The sequence below is a fragment of the Macaca nemestrina genome, chromosome 12, assembly GCF_043159975.1.
Source record: "Macaca nemestrina isolate mMacNem1 chromosome 12, mMacNem.hap1, whole genome shotgun sequence".
Taxonomy (NCBI): Eukaryota; Metazoa; Chordata; class Mammalia; order Primates; family Cercopithecidae; genus Macaca; species Macaca nemestrina.
In genome coordinates, this window is record NC_092136.1 from 73,067,345 (window position 1) to 73,090,011 (window position 22,667).

At 42.5% G+C, this 22,667-nt stretch overlaps 1 protein-coding gene across 4 annotated transcripts in view; it reads left to right on the plus strand.

Annotated features, from left to right (window-relative positions):
• LOC105468727 (proteasomal ATPase associated factor 1) overlaps positions 1 to 22,667 on the plus strand; it is a 52,731-nt gene that overhangs the window by 18,673 nt on the left and 11,391 nt on the right. For 3 of the 4 annotated variants that reach the window (XM_071075261.1, XM_071075259.1, XM_071075260.1), the window contains 4 exons: positions 4,500 to 4,598; positions 5,552 to 5,702; positions 15,087 to 15,281; positions 20,653 to 20,744. In XM_071075261.1, the coding sequence (XP_070931362.1) occupies positions 4,500 to 4,598; positions 5,552 to 5,702; positions 15,087 to 15,281; positions 20,653 to 20,744 (537 nt within the window). The remainder of the gene's footprint in view (positions 1 to 4,499; positions 4,599 to 5,551; positions 5,703 to 15,086; positions 15,282 to 20,652; positions 20,745 to 22,667) is intronic. The other variant, XM_071075262.1, reaches the window with a different exon arrangement.

The window sequence follows — 22,667 nt, forward strand, 5'->3', positions numbered from 1 at the left end:
ATATAAATTAATTAAATATTATGTTAAATCAATAAAATGTGAATGTGAAAAGCAGAGAGCAATTATTTATTTGAAAACTAGGCAGCTGGGTGCAGTGGCTTTTGCCTGTAATCCCAGCACTTTGGGAGGCCGAGGCCGAGGCAGGCAGATCATGAGGTTGAAGTTCGAGACCAGCCTGGCCAACATAGTGAACCCTGTCTATACTAAAAATACAAAAAAATTAGCCAGGCGTGGTGGGGCACACCTATAATCCCAGCTACTCGGGAGGCTGAGGCAGGAGCATCGCTTAAACCCAGGAGGTAGAGGTTGCAGTGAGCCGAGGGCATGCCACTGCACTCCAGCCTGGGCAACAGAACAAGACCCCATCTCAAAAAAAAAAAACAAAAAACAAAAGCACCACAAAAAACAAAGTTGAATGCTTTGAAAAGATGTGATAAAGATGATTTAAAAAAAAAAACTGCTTTAATAGTATGCTGGGCAAGATAAATGCAAAATGTTCAGGAAAAGATAAAAAGAAAAAGCAACCCTAGTTGAATTTTTGCTCTTAGATTGCTTTGTAAGTGTGAGTAAAGATTTGCTTTGCTTTAAAGAAACTGGAAGCTGTAAATTGTGCCTTTTGATTATATTTTATTACAAGAAAGCCAAGGTCCTTGTAATAATCAGTGGACTAATGAAAAGTTAGGGAATTTTAATGTATGTTTATATATTTTAGTTAAAATGTAGATCTTTATGTGTCATTAAAAAAAATGAGATAGGATCTCACTCTGTCTCCCAGCCTGTAGTACAGTGGTACAATCATAGCTCACCCTAGCCTTGAACTCTTAGGTTCAAATGATCCTCGCACCTCAGCCCCCTAAGTAGCTAGAACTACAAAGTTCATGCACCACACGTGGCTTTTTTTTTTTTTTTTCAGATGGAGTCTCACTCTGTAGCCCAGCCTGAAGTGCAGTGGCATGATCTCAGTTCCCTGCAACTTCTGCCTCCTGGACTCAAACGATTCTCCTGCCTCAGCCTCCTGAGTAGCTGGAATTATAGGTACCCACCACCACACCTAGATAAGTTTTGTATTTTTAGTAGAGGTGGGGTTTCACTATGTTGGCCAGGCTGATCTTCAACTCCTGACCTCAAGTGATCTGCCCATCTCGGCCTCTGGAAGTGCTGGGATTACAGGTGTGAGCCACCGTGCCTGGCCTAAAAAAATTTTTTTTTTTTTTTTTTTTTTTGAGACAGAGTCTCGCTCTGTCACCCAGGCTGGAGTGCAGTGGCCAGATCTCAGCTCACTGCAAGCTCCGCCTCCCAGGTTTACGCCATTCTCCTGCCTCAGCCTCCCGAGTAGCTGGGACTACAGGCGCCCGCCACCTCGCCCGGCTAGTTTTTTGTATTTTTAGTAGAGACAGGATTTCACTGTGTTTGCCAGGATGGTCTCGATCTCCTGACCTTGTGATCCGCCCATCTCGGCCTCCCAAAGTGCTGGGATTGCAGGCTTGAGCCACCGCGCCCAGCCTAAAAATTTTTATTCTTATTTTTTGTAGAGGTGGAGTCCTGCTCTGTTGCCCAGGCTGGTCTCAAACTGCTGACTTCAAGCAGTCCTCTCTCCTTGGCTTCCCAAAATGCTGGGATTATAGGTATGAGCCACTGTGCCTGGCCTTTATACATAATTTTTTATTATTTTCTGCTTTAACTTGAGGGAGAAGGCGATTAACCTCTTGGGAGAGTTGGGAATGCCACTCACCTTTTGAGAAGTAAGTTATTTTAAAAATCATTTACAGGCTAGGCATAGTGGCTCATGCCTGTACCCAGCACTCTGGGAGGCCAAGGCAGGAGGATCACGTGAGCCCAGGAGTTTGAGACCAGCCTAGGCAACATACTGAGACCTTGTCTCTAAAAAAAATAAACAAAATAGGCTGGGTGTGGTGGCTCACACCTGTAATCCCAGCACTTTGGGAGGCCGAGGTGGGCAGATAATTTGAGGCTAGGAATTCAAGACCAGCCTGGCCAACATAATGAAACCCCATCTCTACTAAAAATATAAAAATCAGCTGGGTGTGGTGGTGCACGTCTATAATCCCAGCTACTCCGGACACTAAGGCACACGAATCACTTGAACCCAGGAGGCAGAGGTTGCAGTGAGCTGAGGTCACGCTACTGCATTGCAGCCTGGGTGACTGAGCAACACTCTGTCTCAAAAAATAAACAAACAAAATTAGCTGGATGTGGTAGTGTGTGCCTGTAGTCCCAGCTGCTCAGGAGGCTGGGATGGAAGGATTGCTTGAGCCTAGGAGGTCAAGGCTGCAGTGAGCTGTGATTGTGCCATTGCATTCCAGCCTGGGTTACAGACCGAGACCATGTCTCAAAAACAAACAAACAAAAATTAACTATGCTCCTTTTCTATTTCTTATTCTCTTTTTATTTGAGCTTACTGAAAGATGATTCATCCATTTATTAATCACCTACTATATTTCAGCTACTCTTCTGGGCACTGAATCAAACTAATAAAACTACCCTTATAGGGCTTACTTACATTTTAGGAGTGTGGAACCAGACATGATTTGCTGATGACTTGGATGTTAGGTATGAGAGAAAATGAGGAGTTGGGATGATTCAAAAAATTTTTGCCTGAGAAGTAGGTAAATTGTGTTCCATTTACTAATTGGAGGAGGAGCAGCTGTATTGGGATGGGGCAGGGGAAATAAAAGTTCTCTTTGGACATGTTCATTTTGAGGTGTACAGTCTAGCCTTGGTGTCCACTGCCTACCAGCAAGCAATTGAATAGATGCCACCTGTATCAGGACAGAACCTGAAGTATGTTGCTTACCAGTAAAGGATCCACTACTAAATTAGCCGTCCTTGTATAACAAGGAAGCAAAATAAAGAAGAAAAGTCTTAGAAAATGTTAGAGTTGATGGATATATCCCTATAGTTCTTCCCAAATTTATTAATTATGGTTTAATTGGCATAGAATAAAGTAAAATGAAAAGTTGGATAATTAAAGCCAAAGTCCCTACTTTTTTCTTAATAACTTATATGGGAATTATTGTTGCTGGGAATATGTCTGGAATTGCATATCTTGGTCCCACATTTCTGGAGCATTTGCAGCTGGTTGTTTTTTAATAAAAGAGTACAGCTTTGTATGTGTATAAAAGATTTGTTATTCTGATAATGGTTTATGCATGAAGTGATTGCTGATACTGAAATTACAAAAGTGAGGCTAGATGTGGTGGCTCATGCCTGTGATCCTAGCACTTTGGGAGGCTGAGGCAGAAGGATAGCTTGAGCCCAGGAGTTCAAGACCAGCCTGGGCAACATAGGGGGACCCCATCTCTCCAAAAAAAAAAAAAAAAATTAAAAAATTAGCTGGACATGCCAGCCCATGTTTGTAATCTCAGCTGCTTGGGAAGCTGAGGTAGGAGGATCACTTGTTCCTAAGAGGTTGAGACTGTAGTGAGTTGTAATCACACCACTGCACTTCAGCCTGAGCAACAGAGTGAGACCCTGTCTTAAAAAAAAGAAAAAGAAAAAGAAACTATAAAAGTGAATTTGGAAAACAAAAAGTGAATCTGATATTTCTCTATTCTTTATTCTGAAAGATCTATATCTGTATATTTTCTATAGCTATACCTATATATAGGTATATGTGGAAATACCTGTGCTCTTGAATCCTCCTTTTGCATCTTAGAACATTATCTTTTGTGTAACTGGGTTCCTAAGAATTAGGAGAGGTATCTTAATTTTCTTTTTATTTTTTATATTTACTTTAAAATTTTTTGTAGAGATGGAGTCTCATTATATTGCCCAGGCTGGTCTCAAACTCCTGGGCTCAAGTGGTCCTCCTGCCTTGGCCTCCCAGAGTGTTGGGATTACACAGATGTGAGCCACTGCACTTGGTCTTAATTTTAAAATAAAATAGCAGGGCTGGGCATAGTGGCTCGTGCCTATAATCTCAGCACTCTGGGAGGCTGAGATGGGAGAATCACTTGAGCTCAGGAGTTTGAGACTAACTTGGGCAACATGGCGAAACCCCATCTCTATAAAAAAATACAAAAATTAGTCAGGCACATTGGTGTGCGCCTATAGTTCCAACTACTCGGGAGGCTGAGGCAGGAGAATCGTTTGAGCCTGGGAGGCAGAGGTTGCAGTGAGCTGAGATGGGGGCATTGCACTCCCGCCTGGGTGATGGGAGTGAAACTCTGTCAAACAAACAAATAAATGCAACACATGGAAACTATGGAAATGAAATGGGGATAGGGAAAACTTTTTAGCTGAAGCATTAGATGAATAGAGGAATATCTTTTTGTTTGAAGAAGTAAAAGGTGTTTACTTCAGCCTTGTTGGGAGGTTGGTGATGATAACTCAACCTTTACATCAAAAAGCAGTACTTTTTTTTGGGCAACATAGGCTTCAGAAAGTCTTGCAAGAGTGAAACAAGGGAAGTTTATAACATATTTCAAGGGAATACGAGTATTTCATTATTTCTAACACATTGTTTTCTCTTTGAACAGATAACATGCTTGGACATTTCCAGTGGAGGAGGTCTTGGTGTGTCTTCTAGTACTGATGGGACCATGAAAATCTGGCAGGCTTCCAATGGAGAACTCAGGGTAAAGGATTTGGATGTGCTTTTAGGGTCTTAAACACAAAGGGTGGTCTGAGAAGCCTTGGACTGGGACATGGAAGGAAGAATGGCCCGTTCTAAAAATGTGGGACCACTCTGCATGTCAGTTGCTCTCTTTTCTTCCATTTTTGTGTTTTTTGTTGTTTCTTTTCTTTTCCTTTTTTTTTTTTTTTTTTTGAGACAGTCTTGCTCTGTTGCCCAGGCTGGAGTGCAGTGCTGCCTCCTGGGTTCAAGCGATTCTTGTGCCTCAGCCTCCCAAGTAGCTGGGATTACAGGCATGTGCCACCGTACACATCTAATTTTTGTATTTTTAGTAGAGATGGGCTTTCACCATGTTGGCCAGGCTGGTCTCCAACTCCTCACCTTAAGTCATCTGCCCACCTTGGCCTCCCAAAGTGCTGGGATTACAGGTGTGAGCCACCACTCCTGGCCTCCCATTTGTTAATTGGAGAACCATTCTCAAGCTCAGTGATTTGGCAGAACAGAGTGGGGCTGGAGCAGTTAAGGAGCCAGACCAGTAAAGGTCTAAGTGGGTGTGCCCTTGTTTTTTAATTGCCTCAGTGATCTGTTTCCAAGACAGAATAGGATTTTAAATAGAGATGAGTAAAAGGGTCCCCAAGCCACCTCAGCTCTTTATTCTTAGATCTAGACCTAGAGATAGCTGTGAGAGCCATGGATTTTTTTTTTTTAACCTAGGCTCTGGGGTGTTTTTACATGGAATTCAATTCTATAACCTCTATAGCTGAATTCCAGGAAAGAGAGCCAACACTGCCTACTAGACAAATGAGCTAAGAGATCCTTTGGATATCCTTAGCTTTAAAACCTAGCATGTGGGTTTAGCATGTAGGTATTTCACATAAGGAACCAGAGTATGGGAGGTAAGAGAACATCAAGGGATGGACAAGAGAACTAGCATGGAATTTTCTTTTGTTTTTCCAGAGAGTATTGGAAGGACATGTGTTTGATGTGAATTGTTGCAGGTTTTTCCCATCAGGCCTTGTGGTCCTGAGTGGGGGAATGGATGCCCAGCTGAAGATATGGTCAGCTGAAGATGCTAGCTGCGTGGTGACCTTCAAAGGTCACAAAGGAGGTATGAAGTGTGGTTTCTCCAGAAGGCTTCTCTAATGATACCCAGAAATGAATCACTGAAAAGGTAGAAACAGAAACTAGTTATTCACGAATGCACAATCCATCCAGCTGGGCATTTAGAGGAGCTGCCATTTCCCTAAGGACCAGAAATTCCTTTGCCACACAATCTTTTTATTGCTATCTTGAACTGTCTTACACAGTTGGTTTGATACCTAAAGCCTTTTCCAGCTGGGTGCAGTGGTGCATGCCTATAATCCCAGCTTTATCAGTTGTTTTCTACAATTGATTAAAAAAAAAAAAATTCTCTCCAGGAAATCAAATACTTGTGTGTTGGGAAATAGAGTGAGAGAGAAGGAGGTGTGCCTACATTTTGTCATATTAGTCTTTTGGCTGAGAGAACAGTAAAAGCTGGGTAGCTAATGGCTGCATCATCAGACATTATAGATAGAGCTTGATGATTCCCATAGATTTAAATTACAGTTCATGTTTTAAAAATGGATTAGCCTTATAACCAGTTAATATCAGATTATAGAGATAGAGTGGGAACATCTTCCCTTTGTAACTGACTTTTGTGGGGAAAAAATATAATTTAGGCATGTTTTATCCTTAATTGGAATATTGAAAAGGAGATAAGTATGCTATTCCTATTTTACAAGTTTGAATATTTTAAAAATATGTGATAATATCCCCAAATAATTCCTTGATCCTTCTTCTGGAACCATAATACATATTGTGTGTACCACTAATTTGGGAATTAATTTGTATTGCCTTCAACTTATGGGATTTTTAACTCTGTTTTTGTGAACCTCCGTACATTGTAACTTGGTGTGTGGAGAACAAGTTTTAAGCTTTTTTTTTTTAGACGGAGTTTGCTCTGTCGCATAGGCCGGAGTCCAGTGGCATGATCTCAGCTCGGTGTAACCTTTGCTTCCCAAGTAGCTGGGACTACAGGTGCACATCACCACACCTGCTAATTTTTGTATTTTTAGTAGAGATGGGGTTTCACCATATTGGTCAGGCTGGTCTCAAACTCTTGACCTCAGGGTGATCCACCTGCCTCGGCCTCCCAAAGTCCTGGGATTACAGACATGAGCCACCGCGCCTTGCCTTTTTTTTTTTTAGACAGAGTTTCGCTTGTTGCCCAGTCTGGAGTGCAGTGATGCCAGCTTGGCTCACTGCAACCTCCCCATCCCAGGCTCATGCGATCATTGTGCCTCAGTCTCTCAAGTAGCTGGGATCATAGGCGTGCACCACCACATACAACTAATTTTTGTATTTTTTAGTAGAGATGGGGTTTCGCTGTGTTGGCCAGGCTGGTCTTAAACTGGCCACAAGTGATCTGCCTACCTTGGCCTCCCAAAGTGCTGGGATTACAGATAGCCACTGCACCTGGCCCAAGTTTTAAGTTTTGATATTTCTTTATTAAAAACATTTTGCCAGATTACATGCTGATGTTTTAGCAAACACACACATTAACCTAAGTACATAAATGGTTTACTTCTGTGACGTAAGAAAATGGGTACGTTGAGAGGGAATAAAAACAATATTCAGAGCCTTCCTCACATTACTGAAGAACTCATCACCTCCTGAAGAACTGAGAGATTTAAGAAGTCAGAATGGCCTACAAATCTGGGGAGTCCAGGAGCCAAAGGAGTCTAGAGGAACAGTGCAAGCTTCACCTCAGATCTGGCCATCACTTTGAAGGTGTGGGGCACAGGAAAACATTTCAGTGGAACAAGTCATGACTCTGCACGTTGAACTTAGTTAACAAGATGCATATTCAACGTCAGTGCACACCCAGTTTCTAAATACCTTTGGATCACTGCAATTATTGTTCCCTCTACAGAATTCTAAGTCTTCCAACTTTCTTTAATTCTCCCTGAGAATATGTATGTGACCCTTAGCTTAGAGTAAATAGTAGAATGTTTGTTTGTTTGTTTATTTATTTTGAGACGGAGTCTCACTCTGTCTCCCAGGCTGGAGTGCAGTGGTGCGATCTTGGCTCACTGCAACCTCTGCCTCCCAGGTTAAAGCAGTTCTCCTGCCTCAGCCTCCCGAGTAGCTGGGATTACAGGCATGCGCCACCACGCCTGGCTAATTTTTTTTTGTATTTTTAGTAGAGACTGGGTTTCACCATATTGGCCAGGCTGGTCTCAAACTCCTGACCTTGTGATCTGCCCGCCTCAGTCTCCCAAAGTGCTGGGATTACAGGCGTGAGTCACCATGCCCAGCCTAGAATGTTAAATCAATTTAGATTTAAGCTTTTATTCGCATACTTGTTCCATTCTTTTAGCCTTGTGAGAAAGTCCTGGGGTAGAGTAGTGCCTTCTGCAGAGTATAACAGCCCTGACTTTTTTCTTGAGAGGGGAGTTTTTAGTAGATTGAACAGGATGATATATTTTAGAAGAAATGACATGAAGTCAGATCCAGGCTAACCTCTATCAGGTCATGAAAGCTCCTTTCCAGTTAGTTGGATAAAGTAGCCCCAGATTTGGGGTTGCCCATTCTTCCACAGCATGGCAAAAATCAAGATAGATCTCTGATAGTTTAACAACATATATATAGCTAGATCTGACAGCTTAGCAACCTAAAGATTGAGTGATTGTCACTATCTTCAACCAAATGACTTCCGAGTTGCTTTGTGTGACTTAAAAAAAAAAATCTTGGTCCGGGCACAGTAGCTTATGCCTGTAATCCCAGCACTTTTGGAGGCGGAGGCAGGTGGATCATCTGAGGTCAGGAGTTCAAGACCAGCCTCGCCAACATGGTGAAACCCCGTCTCTACTAAAAATACAAAAATTAGCCGGGTGTGGTGGCTGGCGCCTGTAATCCCAGCTACTCAGGGGTCTGACGTGGGAGAATCGCTTGAACTCAGGAGGCAGAGGTTGCAGTGAGCTGAGATCATGCCATTGCACTCCAGCGTGGCCAACGAGTGAAACTCTGTCTCAAAAAAAAAAAAAAAATTCTCTTGAGTTATGAGATTTTGAAGCATTTTATTATCCAGAGCCATGAGCCATATTAAAAAAACAGAAATGGCCGGGTGCGGTGTCTCACCATGTAATCCCAGCACTTTGGGAGGCCGAGGTGGGCGGATCGCCTGAGGTCAGCAGTTCGAAACCAGCCTGGCAAACATGGGAAAACCCCATCTCTACAAAAAATACAAAAATTAGCCAGGTGTAGTGGTATGCGCCTGTAATCCCAGCTACTTGGAAAGCTGAGGCGGGAGAATCGCTTGAACCTGGGAGGCGGAGGTTGCATTGTGCCAAGATCGCACCACTTCACTCCAGCCTGGGCAACAGAGTGAGACTCCGTCTCAAAAAAAAAAAAAAAGTATATATACATAAATTGGTGCCCCAATACTGTGTGTGTGTGTGTGTGTATTTAAATATATAACTAAAGTATTATTGTGTTCTTAATTAACAAGCAGAGGTAAGGTTTCTGTGTGTATGCTGAATTTTTCAAATGGAAAGGTAGACTAAAAGTAGTTTTGTGTTAGTAATATATGAGCTCAATAAGTAACTCTAAAATGCAGTTTAATCAGTTTGAAGTTAAATTGCCCAGGCCATTTAAGTAAGGTTGTGAAATTTGGGAATATACATTTATAATCCTAATTTTTTATAATAAGCATTTCATCTTTCATAATCAGTGAAATGTTGAGACCAAATTAAACTCCATTTTAGTTAACTAGTTGGCTTAGTTTTTTTTTCTCATAATGGTAGTGGAAATGCTTATATTTATAGAATAATTTTAAGAAACCAAGTTGCAGTTTCAGCAGTTGGGCCATTATTTTCCAAGTCTTAAATACTTTCTTAGAAATTGGCTATGCTGCCTCCAAGTAATAGGAGGTGCTTCAAGGCTTATTTTTTTTTTCAGAGATCTGAGTCATAGCCATTTTCCCATATACACATGTATGTATATTGTTCTCTAGCAACATTAGAATAGCTTAATATGATAGAGAAACTAAATAATTTAAATAAACTTGTTAAGAATATACACCTGGGAATATGAAATTTGCTTTATTTCTTACAAATACTTATTTCAGGAATAGTTTCTTCTAATGTTATTCGTATTTCCAGACTTTGGCTGGGATGCTTTTATGTGATTCTGTTGAATCTTTTTTTTTTTTTTTTTTTTTTTTTTTTGAGACGGAGTCTTGCTCTGTGGCCCAGGCTGGAGTGCAGTGGCCGGATCTCAGCTCACTGCAAGCTCCGTCTCCCAGGTTTACACCATTCTCCTGCCTCAGCCTCCCGTGTAGCTGGGACTACAGGCGCCCGCCACCTCGCCCGGCTAGTTTTTTTTTTTGTATCTTTTAGTAGAGATGGGTTTTCACGTGTTAGCCAGGATGGTCTCGATCTCCTGACCTCGTGATCCGCCCGTCTCGGCCTCCCAAAGTGCTGGGATTAGAGGCTTGAGCCACCGCGCCCGGCCAATGAATCTTTTCTTGAAGGCAAATGCTTCTGTGTTCTGGTTTATATGGTGAAGACTTGTATCTATTTGGTTTGATATCTAAAGCCTTTTCCAGCTGGGTACAGTGGTGCATGTCTGTAATCCCAGCTATTTGGGAGGCTAAGGTAGACAGATCTTTTGAGGCCAGGAGTTCAGGGCTGCAGTGTGATATAATTGTGCCTGTGAATAGCAATGGCACTCTAGCCTGGGCAACATAGTGAGACCCCATCTCAACAAAACAAAACAAAAATAACAGTAAAACTTTTTGCAGCTTCTGGTAAGCCTTAGCTGTGGCTGCTTCTCTTAGAAAGGCATTCTTGAAATTGCTACTTTCTTTTTTTTTTTTTTTTTTTGAGACAGAATCTCACTGTCACCCAGGCTGGTGTGCAGTGGCATGATCTCGGCTCAGTGCAACCTCTGCCTCCTGGGTTCAAGTGATTCTTCTGCCTCAGCTTCCCAAGTAGTTGGGACTACAGGTGCACACCACCATGCCCTGCTAATTTTTGTATTTTTAGAAGAAACTGGGTTTCACCATATTGGCAAGGCTGGTCTCGAACTCCTGACCTCGTGATTCTCCCTCATTGGCCTCCCAAAGTATTGCGATTACAGGCATGAGCCACCACGCCTAGCCAAAATTGCTACTTTCGTAGCTTCTTCTTCTTTTTTTTTTTTTTGTTGAGACAGAGTCTCGCTTTGTCGCCCAGACTGGAGTGCAGTGGCCGGATCTCAGCTCACTGCAAGCTCCGCCTCCCGGGTTCACGCCATTCTCCTGCCTCAGCCTCCCGAGTAGCTGGGACTACAGACGCCCGCCACCTCGCCCGGCTAGGTTTTTGTATTTTTTAGTAGAGACGGGGTTTCACCGTGTTAGCCAGGATGGTCTCGATCTCCTGACCTTGTGATCCACCCGTCTCGGCCTCCCAAAGTGCTGGGATTACAGGCTTGAGCCACCGCGCCCGGCCCGTAGCTTCTTTCTAAAGTCATTCTTCATAGGTTCCCACTTCCCCAGGGTCCTATTTTCTTTATTCTTGTCATGTAAGTGTTAAGAGACCCACACCAGATGCTGTTATATTATGAGTGATATTTTACTAAAGAGAGGGTGATAATTTTTCACTCTGCTTTTATAGAAAAGGAAAACTATCTAGATTGCAACTCTTTGCTGAATATTACTTGAAATTTATACACAATTAATAATGTAGTCAGCTTTCTAGCCACAGCTATAGCATCTGTGCCTTGAATACATACTTTTCAGAATTGTTTTTTCCCAAAAGCATGTATCACTTCCGTGGAACTCAGTAGCATTTTGAAATAGCGGTTGGAACTTCCCATAGAGACATAAAGAGATCTTTGATTGCTTAATAAGACCTGAAAGACCTTCCTTCTGATGATTCCTTAGGATTCTTAAAAGCTCTAAGATATTTTCTAATTAGATTTTTGCTGAATGTGTTATGGAGTTAAAATAGAAAGGTAGATTTTCCAAACTCAAAATACTTTGGTGACCAATTGCAAAATAAGAAACAAGATGGCAGCAAACCATATGGGCTCGATAGATCTGTTTTTGAGAGGAAGACTGAAAAATCTTTTCTCTAGTAGACTTTATCTAGTGGGTATATAGCTGTGAGAATTACATTTACCTAACAACTGTTGTCAGCTGTATAAATTGAATTTCGTTTTCTTTTTTTTTTTTTTTTTGAGACTCCCTCTGTTACCTAGGCTGGAGTGTAGTGGCGCCATCTCAGCTCACTTCAACCTCTGCCTCCCAGGTTCAAGTGATTCTTGTGCCTCAGCCTCCCAAGTAGCTGGAATTATAGGCATCTGCCACCACACCCTGCTAATTTTTGTATTTTAGTATAGACAGGGTTTCGCTATGTTGGTTAGGCTGGTCTTAAACTCCTGGCCTCGAGTGATCTGCCTGCCTCGGACTCCCAAAGTGCTGGGGTTACAGTCGTGAGCCACTGTACCTGGCTTGGATTTAGTTTTTATTTTAAACTGCATCTATTTGAAAAGTTACACTATAGTGATTAGGTCCCACCTGAGTTGCTTTTAATCATATTTTCCCACACAGACCCTAACTTGGCTACTTTTTAAAGCTGTGGCATTTTCCATAAACTCATCTTTTTCTAAACAAAGTGAAATTTCCAGTGAGAATTGAGAGACATGGTTAATCACATTGGATTGGCACTTGTACGTTACGCTGAGTTGCTGTAGAGTTTTTGTCAAGGTTTGTGTATCTGAAGTCATTTCATTTTAAGAGGAACGAAAGTATGCTAAAGACCACTAATTAGCTATGTGACCTTTGGTCAGCTACTCTTAATTTATTTGGCACCTATACTAAGCATCGTTAAATGAGTTTTAATAAAACAAATACTAGCCCTGCCTGGATCACCATAAGGTTGCACTACCTCTCTACCCTATACAACTCTGTGTTTTTACACCTGTGCCATTGTATTGTAAGTCTTTTTTTTTTCCAGATATATTGTTTGTGTATTTTTTTCTCTTTTTTTTCCATTGTAAGTCTTTATGTCTATAATTAACTCTATTTTTTTGTGCTGTGTATTCCTGAAGCTAGGGACCAAATATTCATATTATAGATAATAAAGGGCTTCAAAAACTGTAAAACCAATAGACATTTTGGACATTATAACACTCGATCTTAATTCTATCATCTTTTTTGGCAGGCAATTCCCTGTTGAGGTGTGGTATGAGGGCTGGGTAGATAAGAATGTTCAGCCTCCTACTGGGCTCCCCTTACACTACCCTGGCAAAAGTGGAGCACTGACTTATACCGCCTCACATTGTAGACGGGGGAGGTGGAAGTTCAGCTTCCCCCTTGGTCCTGTGTCACCTTCTTGGTGAAAGTAGGACACAGTTGCACCACCTGACTTGCATCACCTCATTGCCTCCTAGTGGCGTTACAAGCTTGGTTCGCTGCTGACTGACACCTGGGAAGGGGTTGTGGGCACCTCAGGGCACCTCTTTGTGCCTGTCAGTGCCAGATGGGGATGGAAGCTCACTGCTGGATCCTGATGACAATACCCTACTTAGCCTGGTCAGCCCCACTGGGTAGGGGAATGGGAGTGCTGCTGCCTGCTTCCATGGGAGCAGGGTAGACGATCACCTCCTGTTCAGCCCCACTGAAACCATGGGGGAGGGGGAGTAACAGTTTTTCTGTTGGTGTCTACTTGTATAGGGTGGATGTTGCCAAGAAGATTTCTATTTTGTGAGCTATGTCCTTCTCAGTCTTTGCGCTAGGGGCAACAGACTTTACTGGGAGTTTTGTTTTGTTTTGTTTTTTAACTCTGTTCCTGTTAGCAGTTTCGTGTTGGAGGCTTCTGCAACGTCCTGTCCAGGATATGTGGGAGGCAATAAAGAAATCCAGGAACTCATTGCTATGTTATTCTTTTTTTTTTTTTTTTTTTTTTTTTTTTTTTTTTTTTTTTTGAGACGGAGTCTCACTCTGTCGCCCAGGCTGGAGTGCAGTGGCCGGATCTCAGCTCACTGCAAGCTCCGCCTCCCGGGTTTACGCCATTCTCCTGCCTCAGCCTCCGGAGTAGCTGGGACTACAGGCGCCAGCCACCTCGCCCGACTAGTTTTTTTTTGTATTTTTTAGTAGAGACAGGGTTTCACCGGGTTAGCCAGGATGGTCTCGATCTCCTGACCTTGTGATCCACCCGTCTCAGCCTCCCAAAGTGCTGGGATTACAGGCTTGAGCCACCGCGCCCGGCTGCTATGTTATTCTTTAAATCCTGAGGTCCTTAGGTGGTCCACCACCTTCTTTCCGTCATTCCGAGTCTTCCTATGCTTGCTGTGTCCACGACTTTTCAGTTGTAAATGGAAGGACCTAGGAGCAATGGGACTACTCTTTCTTGGCCAGAACCAGAAGTCATGTCCTTTTTTCAAATGGGGAGGCTAACCCTTTTAATCAATTATGACTGAAAGCAGCAGCAAGATATATGTAATTATATGTATATATAGTGGGGTCTTGCTCCACTGCCCAGGCTGGAGTACAGTGAAGCAATCATGGCTTACTGTCGCCTTGAACTCCAGGGCTCAAGCAATCCTCCCACCTCAGCCTCCTGAGTAGCTGGGACTACAGGCACAAGCCTCATGCCTGAATTAAATTTTTTGTATAGACAAAGTCATGCTGTGTTGCCCAGGCTGGTCTCGACCTCCTGAGCTCAAGAGATTCTTCTGCCTCATCCTCCCGAAGTGCTGGAATTACAGGTGTGTACCACTGTACCTGGCCAAGGCAGTGATTTTCAAACTGAATTCTCTTAGGTGTCTTATTTTTTTTTTCTCCAAAGTTCTTGTTAAGGTGTCTACTTTATTTATTTATTATTTATTTATTTATTTGAGATGGAGTCTCCTCTGTCGAAGGCTGGAGTGCAGTGGTGTGACCTCAGCTCACTGCAACCTCCGCCTCCCAGGTTCAAGCGATTCTCCTGCCTCAGCCTCCTGATTAGCTGGGATTACAGGCATGTGCCACCACACCTGGCTATTTTGTATTTTTAGTAGAGACGGGGTTTCATCATATTAGCCAGGCTGGTCTTGAACTCCTGAGCTCAGGCAATCCACCTGCCTCAGCCTCCCAAAGTGCTGGGATTACAGGCATGAGCCACCATACTCGACCTCTTAATTTTTATTTTTTAAAAAGGGTTTTGAAGATAAAATAAAAAACTTGAACATGATTGCTCTAGCACACTCCACTAAAAATTAAATCCAGAATTTGTTTTTCCATGCCTGTCTTTCACAGCTAAACTTTGATTTATTGGGGAGCTGGGACTCTATTTCTGTTTTTCGAGCACTTGAACATGGCCAGCATGTGGTACCTGTTCAGAACATGTTTGTGAAGGGATGGAGTCATTTATGCAGCTCCATCTTCTCTGCCCTTGTAGTTCCTTTACTCCATCCTCCATCTTAGGGAGTTTTTTTCTCTTGCTAGGTATCCTGGATACAGCCATCGTTGATCGGGGGAGGAATGTGGTATCTGGTTCTCGAGATGGGACAGCACGACTTTGGGATTGTGGGCGCTCAGCCTGCTTGGGAGTCCTTGCAGATTGTGGTTCTTCCATCAATGGAGTGGCGGTGGGTGCTGCTGACAACTCCATAAACCTTGGCTCCCCTGAGCAGATGCCCAGTAAGTTGATAATGATATGTAGGATTGTTTTTTTTCTTGGGCCCCCTTCAGTGATTGCCTTAGTTTCTCTATTTCTTCCTCATCCTTTTCTGCTCTGTACCTGGTATTTCTGTTTTCACCATACAATTAATATTTATTCTGTACCTACTATGTTTCTATTGCTTTGGAATCTACAAAGGAAGTATATGTCATAGCACTACATTTCAGTAAGTACAATCTAATTTAGCAGATGAGATTAATGCCTATAAAACAGGGGTGTCCAATCTTTTGGCATCCCTGGGCCACATTTGAAGAAGACTTATCTTGGGCCACACATAAAACACACTTAACATTGATGATAGCTGAGCTAAAAATAAATAAATAAATCTCATAATATTTTAAGGAAGTTTATGAATTTGTGTTGGGCCTCATTCAAAGCCTCCCTGGGCTGCAGGTTGGACAAGCTTGCTATAAAACATTTAGAGAACAGTAACATTTGGCTGAACTAATTAGTGATTCTTTTTATTTATAATATTCTTTTAGTGATAGAGTCCTGCTGTTTTGCCCAGGCTGGCCTTGAACTCCTGGGCTTAAGTGATCCTCCCACCACAGCCTCCCTAATAGCTGGGACTATAGGCATGTACCACCATGCCTGGCAAATTAGCGAGTCCTAATGCAAATATAATAGGTTTTCAGAGGGATGGAGTGTTCCCGGTTAGTATAGATAGGAAAGATGTCACAAAAGAAGTTGGCTTAAGCCTTTAAAGGGTAAGTTCAAGTTGAACAGACAGGAATGGTAAGGATAGGACAGTGGGAGCTAGGGCAAGGGGTAGGTGTAGGGGCAGTTTGCATTACAGCTTGGACATGAAACTGAGTGTTATATAAAAAGATACACTTGGCTGGGCTAGAAAGTTGAATTAAGAGGGGTAGTAGTAGGAAATGGGTTGAATAGCTGTGGTGAGAGGCTAATAAAGGTCCTAATAAGGCAACTTTCATTCTTATTTTCCCATAATAATAGTTGCTTCTTTGTTCCATAGGACAATATTTTTTTTGAAATGGAGTCTTGCTCTGTCGCCCAGGCTGGAGTGCTGTGGCACAATCCCGGCTCACGGCAAGCTCTGGTTCCTGGGTTCACACCATTCTCCTGCCTTAGCCTCCCAAGAAGCTGGGACTACAGGCGCGCGCCACCACGCCTGGCTAATTTTTTGTATTTTTTAGTAGAGACGGGGTTTCACCATGTTAGCCAGCATGGGACAATTTTTTTTTTTTCTACCATTGTCTTAGCCCTTCACATTTAAAAAAATAGACCTTATTTTTTAGGGCCATTTTAGGTTCACAGCAAAATTTAGCAGAAAGTACAGGGGGCTGGGCGTGGTGGCTCACGCCTGTAATCCCAGCACATTGGGAGGCCAAGGAGGGCGAATCACAAGGTCAGGATTTTGAGACCAGTCTGGCCAACATAGTGAAACCCTGTCTCTACTAAAAATACAAAAATTTAGCCGGGTGTGGTGGTGTGTGTCTGTAATCCCAGCTACTCGGGAGGCTAAGGCAGGAGAATCGTGTGAACCTGGGAAGTTGAAGTTGCAGTGAGCTGAGATTGCACCAATGCACTCCAGCCTAGGTGACAGTGTGAGCCTCTGTTTCAAAAAAAAAAAAAAAGTACAGGGAGTTCTTATATACCTTTTGCCTTACCCACCCACACATAGCCCTCCTCACTATCAACGTCTCCCACCAGAGTGGTACATTTGTTGCAGCTGATGAACCTACATATGACACATTATTATCATCCAAAGTTCAGAGTTTAAGACTCATTCTTGGCGTTATACATCCTATAGGGTCTGACAAATGTACAGTGACATGTATTCACCATTGTAGTATCATACATAGTAGTTTCTTAGCCCTAATAATCCTCTGTACTCTGTTCAAGCAGTTCTCCTGCCTCTCAGCCTCTTGAGTAGCTAGGACTCTAGGCATGCACCGCTACACCTATCTAATTTTTTTTATTTTTTATTTTTGTAGCGACAAGGTCTCACTATGTTGCCCAGGCTGGTCTTGAACTCCTGGCCTCAAGCGATCCTCCCATCTTAGCCTCCCAAAGTGCTGGGATTACAAGTACGAGCCACTGCTGCTGGCCCTAAAGTAATTTAAATGAAAATATTGTTTCTCGTTTTCTGTACTTTTTCATTTCCCATTTATTCTTCAGCCCATTCTAGGATGGTTTATGCCTAAGTACTTGACTGAAATGGCTATTGTTAAAGTCACCAGTGACCTTCCTTTTTTTTTTTTTTTTTTTTTTTTTTTTTTTTTTTTTTTTTTTTGAGATGGGGTCTTAGTCTTGCCCAGGCTGGAGTGCAGTGGTACGATCTCTTGGCTCACTGCAACCTCCACCTCCCAGGTTCAAGTGTTCAAGTGATTCTCGTGCCTCAGCCTCCCGAGTAGCTGGGATTATGGGTGCCCACCATCATGCCTGGCTAATTTGTGTATTTTTAGTAGAGACGAGGTTTCACCATGTTGGCCAGGCTGGTCTTGAACTTCTGGCCTCAAGTGATCCGCCCTCCTCAGCCTCCCAAACTGCTGGGCTTACAGGTGTGAGCTATGGGGCCCAGCCACCAGTGAGCTTTCTCTTGCCGAATCCATCTTATTTCTCTGTGCTTGTCTTTCTGAATTTAGTGGTATTTCACATAGTAAACCCTCTCCTTAGAGAACATTTTTTTCATGGCTTCTGTGATACCACAAAACACTGGCTTTCTTCCTGTTTCATTGACTGCTACTTTTTAAAGTTCTCCTTTTATGAAACTCCTCTCTTCTACCTTTAAATACTAGAGGGCCCCACTATTAAGTTCTGGGCCCTCAACTGTAACTACAGTTTCTTCCTTTGTGATCTCATCTGTTCCATAGCTATCATTATTTAAACTGATAACGATTTCCAAAGTTCATGTAAAGCATAGACCTCTCACCTGAGTTTCAGACTCTATTTTGATGTCTAATAAATAAGTTGAACTTACCTTGTCTAACAAGGAGTGTTTGATCCCTCCCCACCCCAAACTGTTTTTTTCCATCTCAGAAATGGCACCACTATCTACCCATTTGCTCAAGCCTGAAGCCTGAGATTCACTCACAGTCTACCCCCTCTTTCCTCATGTCCTGCATCAGCAACGTCTACCATCTCTAACTTCAAAGTGTTTCTAATTTTTCTATTTCTCCCTCTCCCTCCCCTTCTCTCCCTTCCTCCTGCCAACATCCTGGTCCAAACTATCATCACCTATTTCCTGTACTACTGCCTAGACTATTCTCCTATAAGCCATTCTTTTCAGAGCAATCATTGTGGTCATTTAAGAAAATCGTGCCGGGTGTGGTGGCTCACGCCTGTAATCCCAGCACTTTGGGAGGCCGAGGTGGGCAGATCACAAGGTCAGGAGATCGAGACCAACCTGGCTAACACAGTGAAACCCTGTCTCTACTAAAAATACAAAAAATTAGCCGGGGGTGGTGGTGGGCGCCTGTAGTCCCAGCTACTCGGGAGGCTGAGGCAGGAGAATGGCATGAACCTGGGAGGCGGAGGTTGCAGTGAGCCGAGATCACGCCATTGCACTCCAGCCTGGGTGACAGAGCGAGACTCCATCTCCAAAAAAAAAGAAAAAGAAAATCATAAGTCATGTCATGCTCCTGCTTAGAACTCTCCAGTGGCCTCCCTTTGTACATGTTGAAATCCTAACCCCTTACATGGCTTACAACAAGCTCTTATACTTTCTGACCCCTGCACTTCTCTCCAGTCTCATGTCATACCATCCTCAGCCAGGCCCACTACATTTCAACTACAGGGCTTCAGTTTCTTCTTTCAGTACAGTGGACTCTCCCAGTCTCCGGACTTTGCCTTCTTTTTTTTTTTTTTAAATTGAGACAGTCTCCCTCTGTCACCCAGACTGGAATGCAGTGGCATATTCTTGGCTCACTGCAACCTCCACTTCCTGGGTTCAAGCAATTTTCCTGCCTCAGCCTCCTGAGTTGCTGGGATTACAGGCATGCACCACCACACCCAGCTATTTTTTGTATTTTTGGTAGAGATGGGGTTTTGCCATGTTGGCCAGGCTGGTCTTGAACTCCTTACCTCAAGTGATCACCCGCCTCGGGCTCCCAAAGTGCTGGGATTACAGGCGTGACCCACCGCACCTGGCCTGACTCTGCCGTCTTTTTCCCTTAGTCTGGAATATACTCCTGAAGCTCTTCACATAACTGGTTTCTGTTCACCTTTCAGATCTCACCGTTCAGTTGAAAAATTACTTCCACAGAGGCTTTTTAAAGTTAAAGTTTAGGCTGGACGTGGTGGCTCACACCTGTAAACCCAGCACTTTGGGAGGCTGAGGTGGGCGAATTGCTTGAGCCCAGGAGTTTGAGACTAGTCTGGGCAACATAGTGAGATCCCATGTCTATAAAAAAATTTTTTAAAAATAAATGAAGTTTACATTTAAAGTTACCCTCCCCACTTAGCCTCCCACCACCTATTCAATTCTGATCTTATTTTCCTATTTTATTTTCTTTTAGAACTCATCACTTTCTGAAAGTATCCTACTTGTTTATTTACCTATTCACTAGAATCCTTGAGAGTAAGGACCTTATCTGTTTGTTCATCACTGTTTCCTTAGCAGTTAGAATAGTGTGTGATGTCATCACATAGAAGATGAAGGTAAAAAAGAAAAAGAAAAAAAGAATAGTGCCTGATACATAGTAGGCCCTAAAGAAATATTTGGTGAGTGAATGAATACATTTCATTTTCTCCAGGCTGTAAGATCTTTGAGGTCAGAGACTATATTTTCCAGCATTGTATCCCTGCTCCTAGTGTGGTGTCTTCTCACGGTACAAACAACTTAGTATTTTAAAAGTTGGGTTTATTGCCAGCCATGGTGTGCACACCTGTAGTCCCAGCTACTCAGGAGGCTGAGGCGGGAGGATTGTTCGCGCCCAGGGATTCAAGGCTGTGGGGTGCTATGTTTGTTCTTGTGAATGGCCCATGCACTTCAGCCTGGACAACATACTAGACCCTGTCTCAAAAAAGAGTACACACACACACATTTTAAAAATACATTTGGATTTACTGAGGTATCTTTTACATATGGTAAAAGTCACCCTTTTCCTTGGCTACTGGATACCATTAAAAAACATTTTTAAAATGTAAAAATAAAGTCAGTCTTTTTAATTGTATAGTTCTGTGAGTTTTGTCAAATATATCCAGTTTATAAATAATACCACAGTGAGATACAGAACATAATAAATGTTTGCTTTGTAGTAAGTGAATCGCTAACAAAATCAGTAGTCAACCATCAGTATTGGTGCTGTGTGGGCACTGCCAGCTGATCAGCCTCACTGTTATTAACATAGTTCATTTGTCATGCAGGTGAACGGGAGGTTGGAACAGAAGCAAAAATGCTGCTGTTGGCCCGGGAAGATAAGAAACTTCAGTGCTTGGGACTACAGAGCAGGCAGCCGGCAAGTGGTTCCTATATGGCCTTTGAACTCTGAGGCAACCTGGGTCGTTCTGTTTCTTAGAAGGCTATTTTGGAAACATTTCTACTTGCTCCCTGTGTTCACTTTTGAGAAAGCTGCCTGAGTAAGAGGAAGTACAGCATAATGATTAAGAGTGTGGGATTTGGAATAAGGGCAACATTTAAATCCCTGTTTGTTTGTTTGTTTGTTTTTTGAGACAGAGTCTCACTCTGTCACCCAGGCTGGAGTGCAGTGGTGCAATCTCGGTTCAGCTTACTGCAACCTCCGCATCCTAGGTTCAAGTGATTCTCCTGCGTCAGCCTCCCGAGTAGCTGGGATTACAGGCCTACCACCATGCCTGGCTAATTTTTATATTTTCAGTAGAGACAGGGTTTCATCATGTTGGCCAGACTAGTCTCAAACTCCTGACCCATGTGATCTACCTTCCTTGACCTCACACCTGGGAGTACAGGTGTGAGCCACTGCACCCGGCCCTAAATCCCAGTTCTTGTGCAACACTTGCAGAGAATAAAAAAATAAAATAAATCTCAGTTCTTATGTTAATACTTAATGATTCCAGCATTGGACAAGTTACTTAACCTCTCTGCGCCTGCTTCCTCATCACTAAACTGGGCATAATAGGGTATATGATGAGGATTAAATGCTCTACTGTTTTGTGATCTTTGTTAAGTCATTTTCCTTCTCTGGGTCTTAGTGTGCTATATGTAAAATGATGAAGTTGTATAGATTTTCTTTCTTTATGAGTCCTGCTACCTCTTAGGTAATGTGAAGAAATTCTGAGTAAAGAACTCATGCGGCTGGGAACAATGGCTCATGCCTGTAATCCCAGCTTTCTGGGAGGCCCAGAAAGGGTAGATTGCTTGAGTCCAAGAGTTCAAGACTGGCCTGGGCAAAAAACCCATCTCTATTAATAATACAAAAAATTGGCTGGGCGTGGTGGCATGCACCTGTAATTCCAGCTACAGCTACTTGGGAGGCTGAGATGGGAAGATCACCTTAGCCTGGAAGGTGGAGGCTTCAGTGAGCCAAGATTGTGCCACTGTACTCCAGTCTGGGGAACCAGAGTGAGACCCTGTCTCAAAAAAAAAAAAAAAAAAAAAAAAAAAGACTCATGTATTCAGGACTCTTGATCAATTAATGAACAGACCATTAGTTGGAGTTTCTTCCTACATCTGAATTTTTGCTGGGAAGATTATGCTGTTAACTAAATTCTCTCTTCCCAGAGATTAGATTTTTAAAATTTCCTTCTAGCTCCTGTAATTGTCATCCAGACAACTTTAATGATTTGGTTTGGCCACAGCGTTTGCTGTTTTCATTTCATCTTATTACTTCATTGTGCTAGTGATATTTCCATTTTCAAAGTTTGTTTCAGGAACATTACCATTTTTGCTAATATCGCCTTTGTACTTGAGTTTTCACACTGGCTTTTACTTCCAGAGGGAAATCAGGTTTTTTTGTTTATTTTGTTTTTTGCCTTTTCTTTTTAGAATGTTTGGGGAAGACATAATCAGTTTGAGCTAACAGTAAGAAGTAAATGAAAATCTAATACTTTCTTTTTCAGATTCATGGGGAGAACTGTGATTCTTTACATCGCTACTTTATTTAAGCCTGTTTATTTTCCTACAAAATACCCTCCTTCAAAAGGTTGAAGTGACATGGAACAAAACTTACATGTGGGAATTGCAAGTGTTTCTCAAATAGAAGGTTGTCATGAAAAAGGGGAAAAGAAGGAATTTTGTTGGTGAGGATACTGTGAGATAGTGTGTTGAGTGGTAATAGTTGGAAAACTGCCACCTCAGAGTATATTACATAAACTGTTCAAGTCCTTAACCAGCCTCAGGTTCCTGAAATCCTGGGAGTATTTCCTTCTCAGTTTTTGGTGAATGTGTAATTTACCATTTGAGA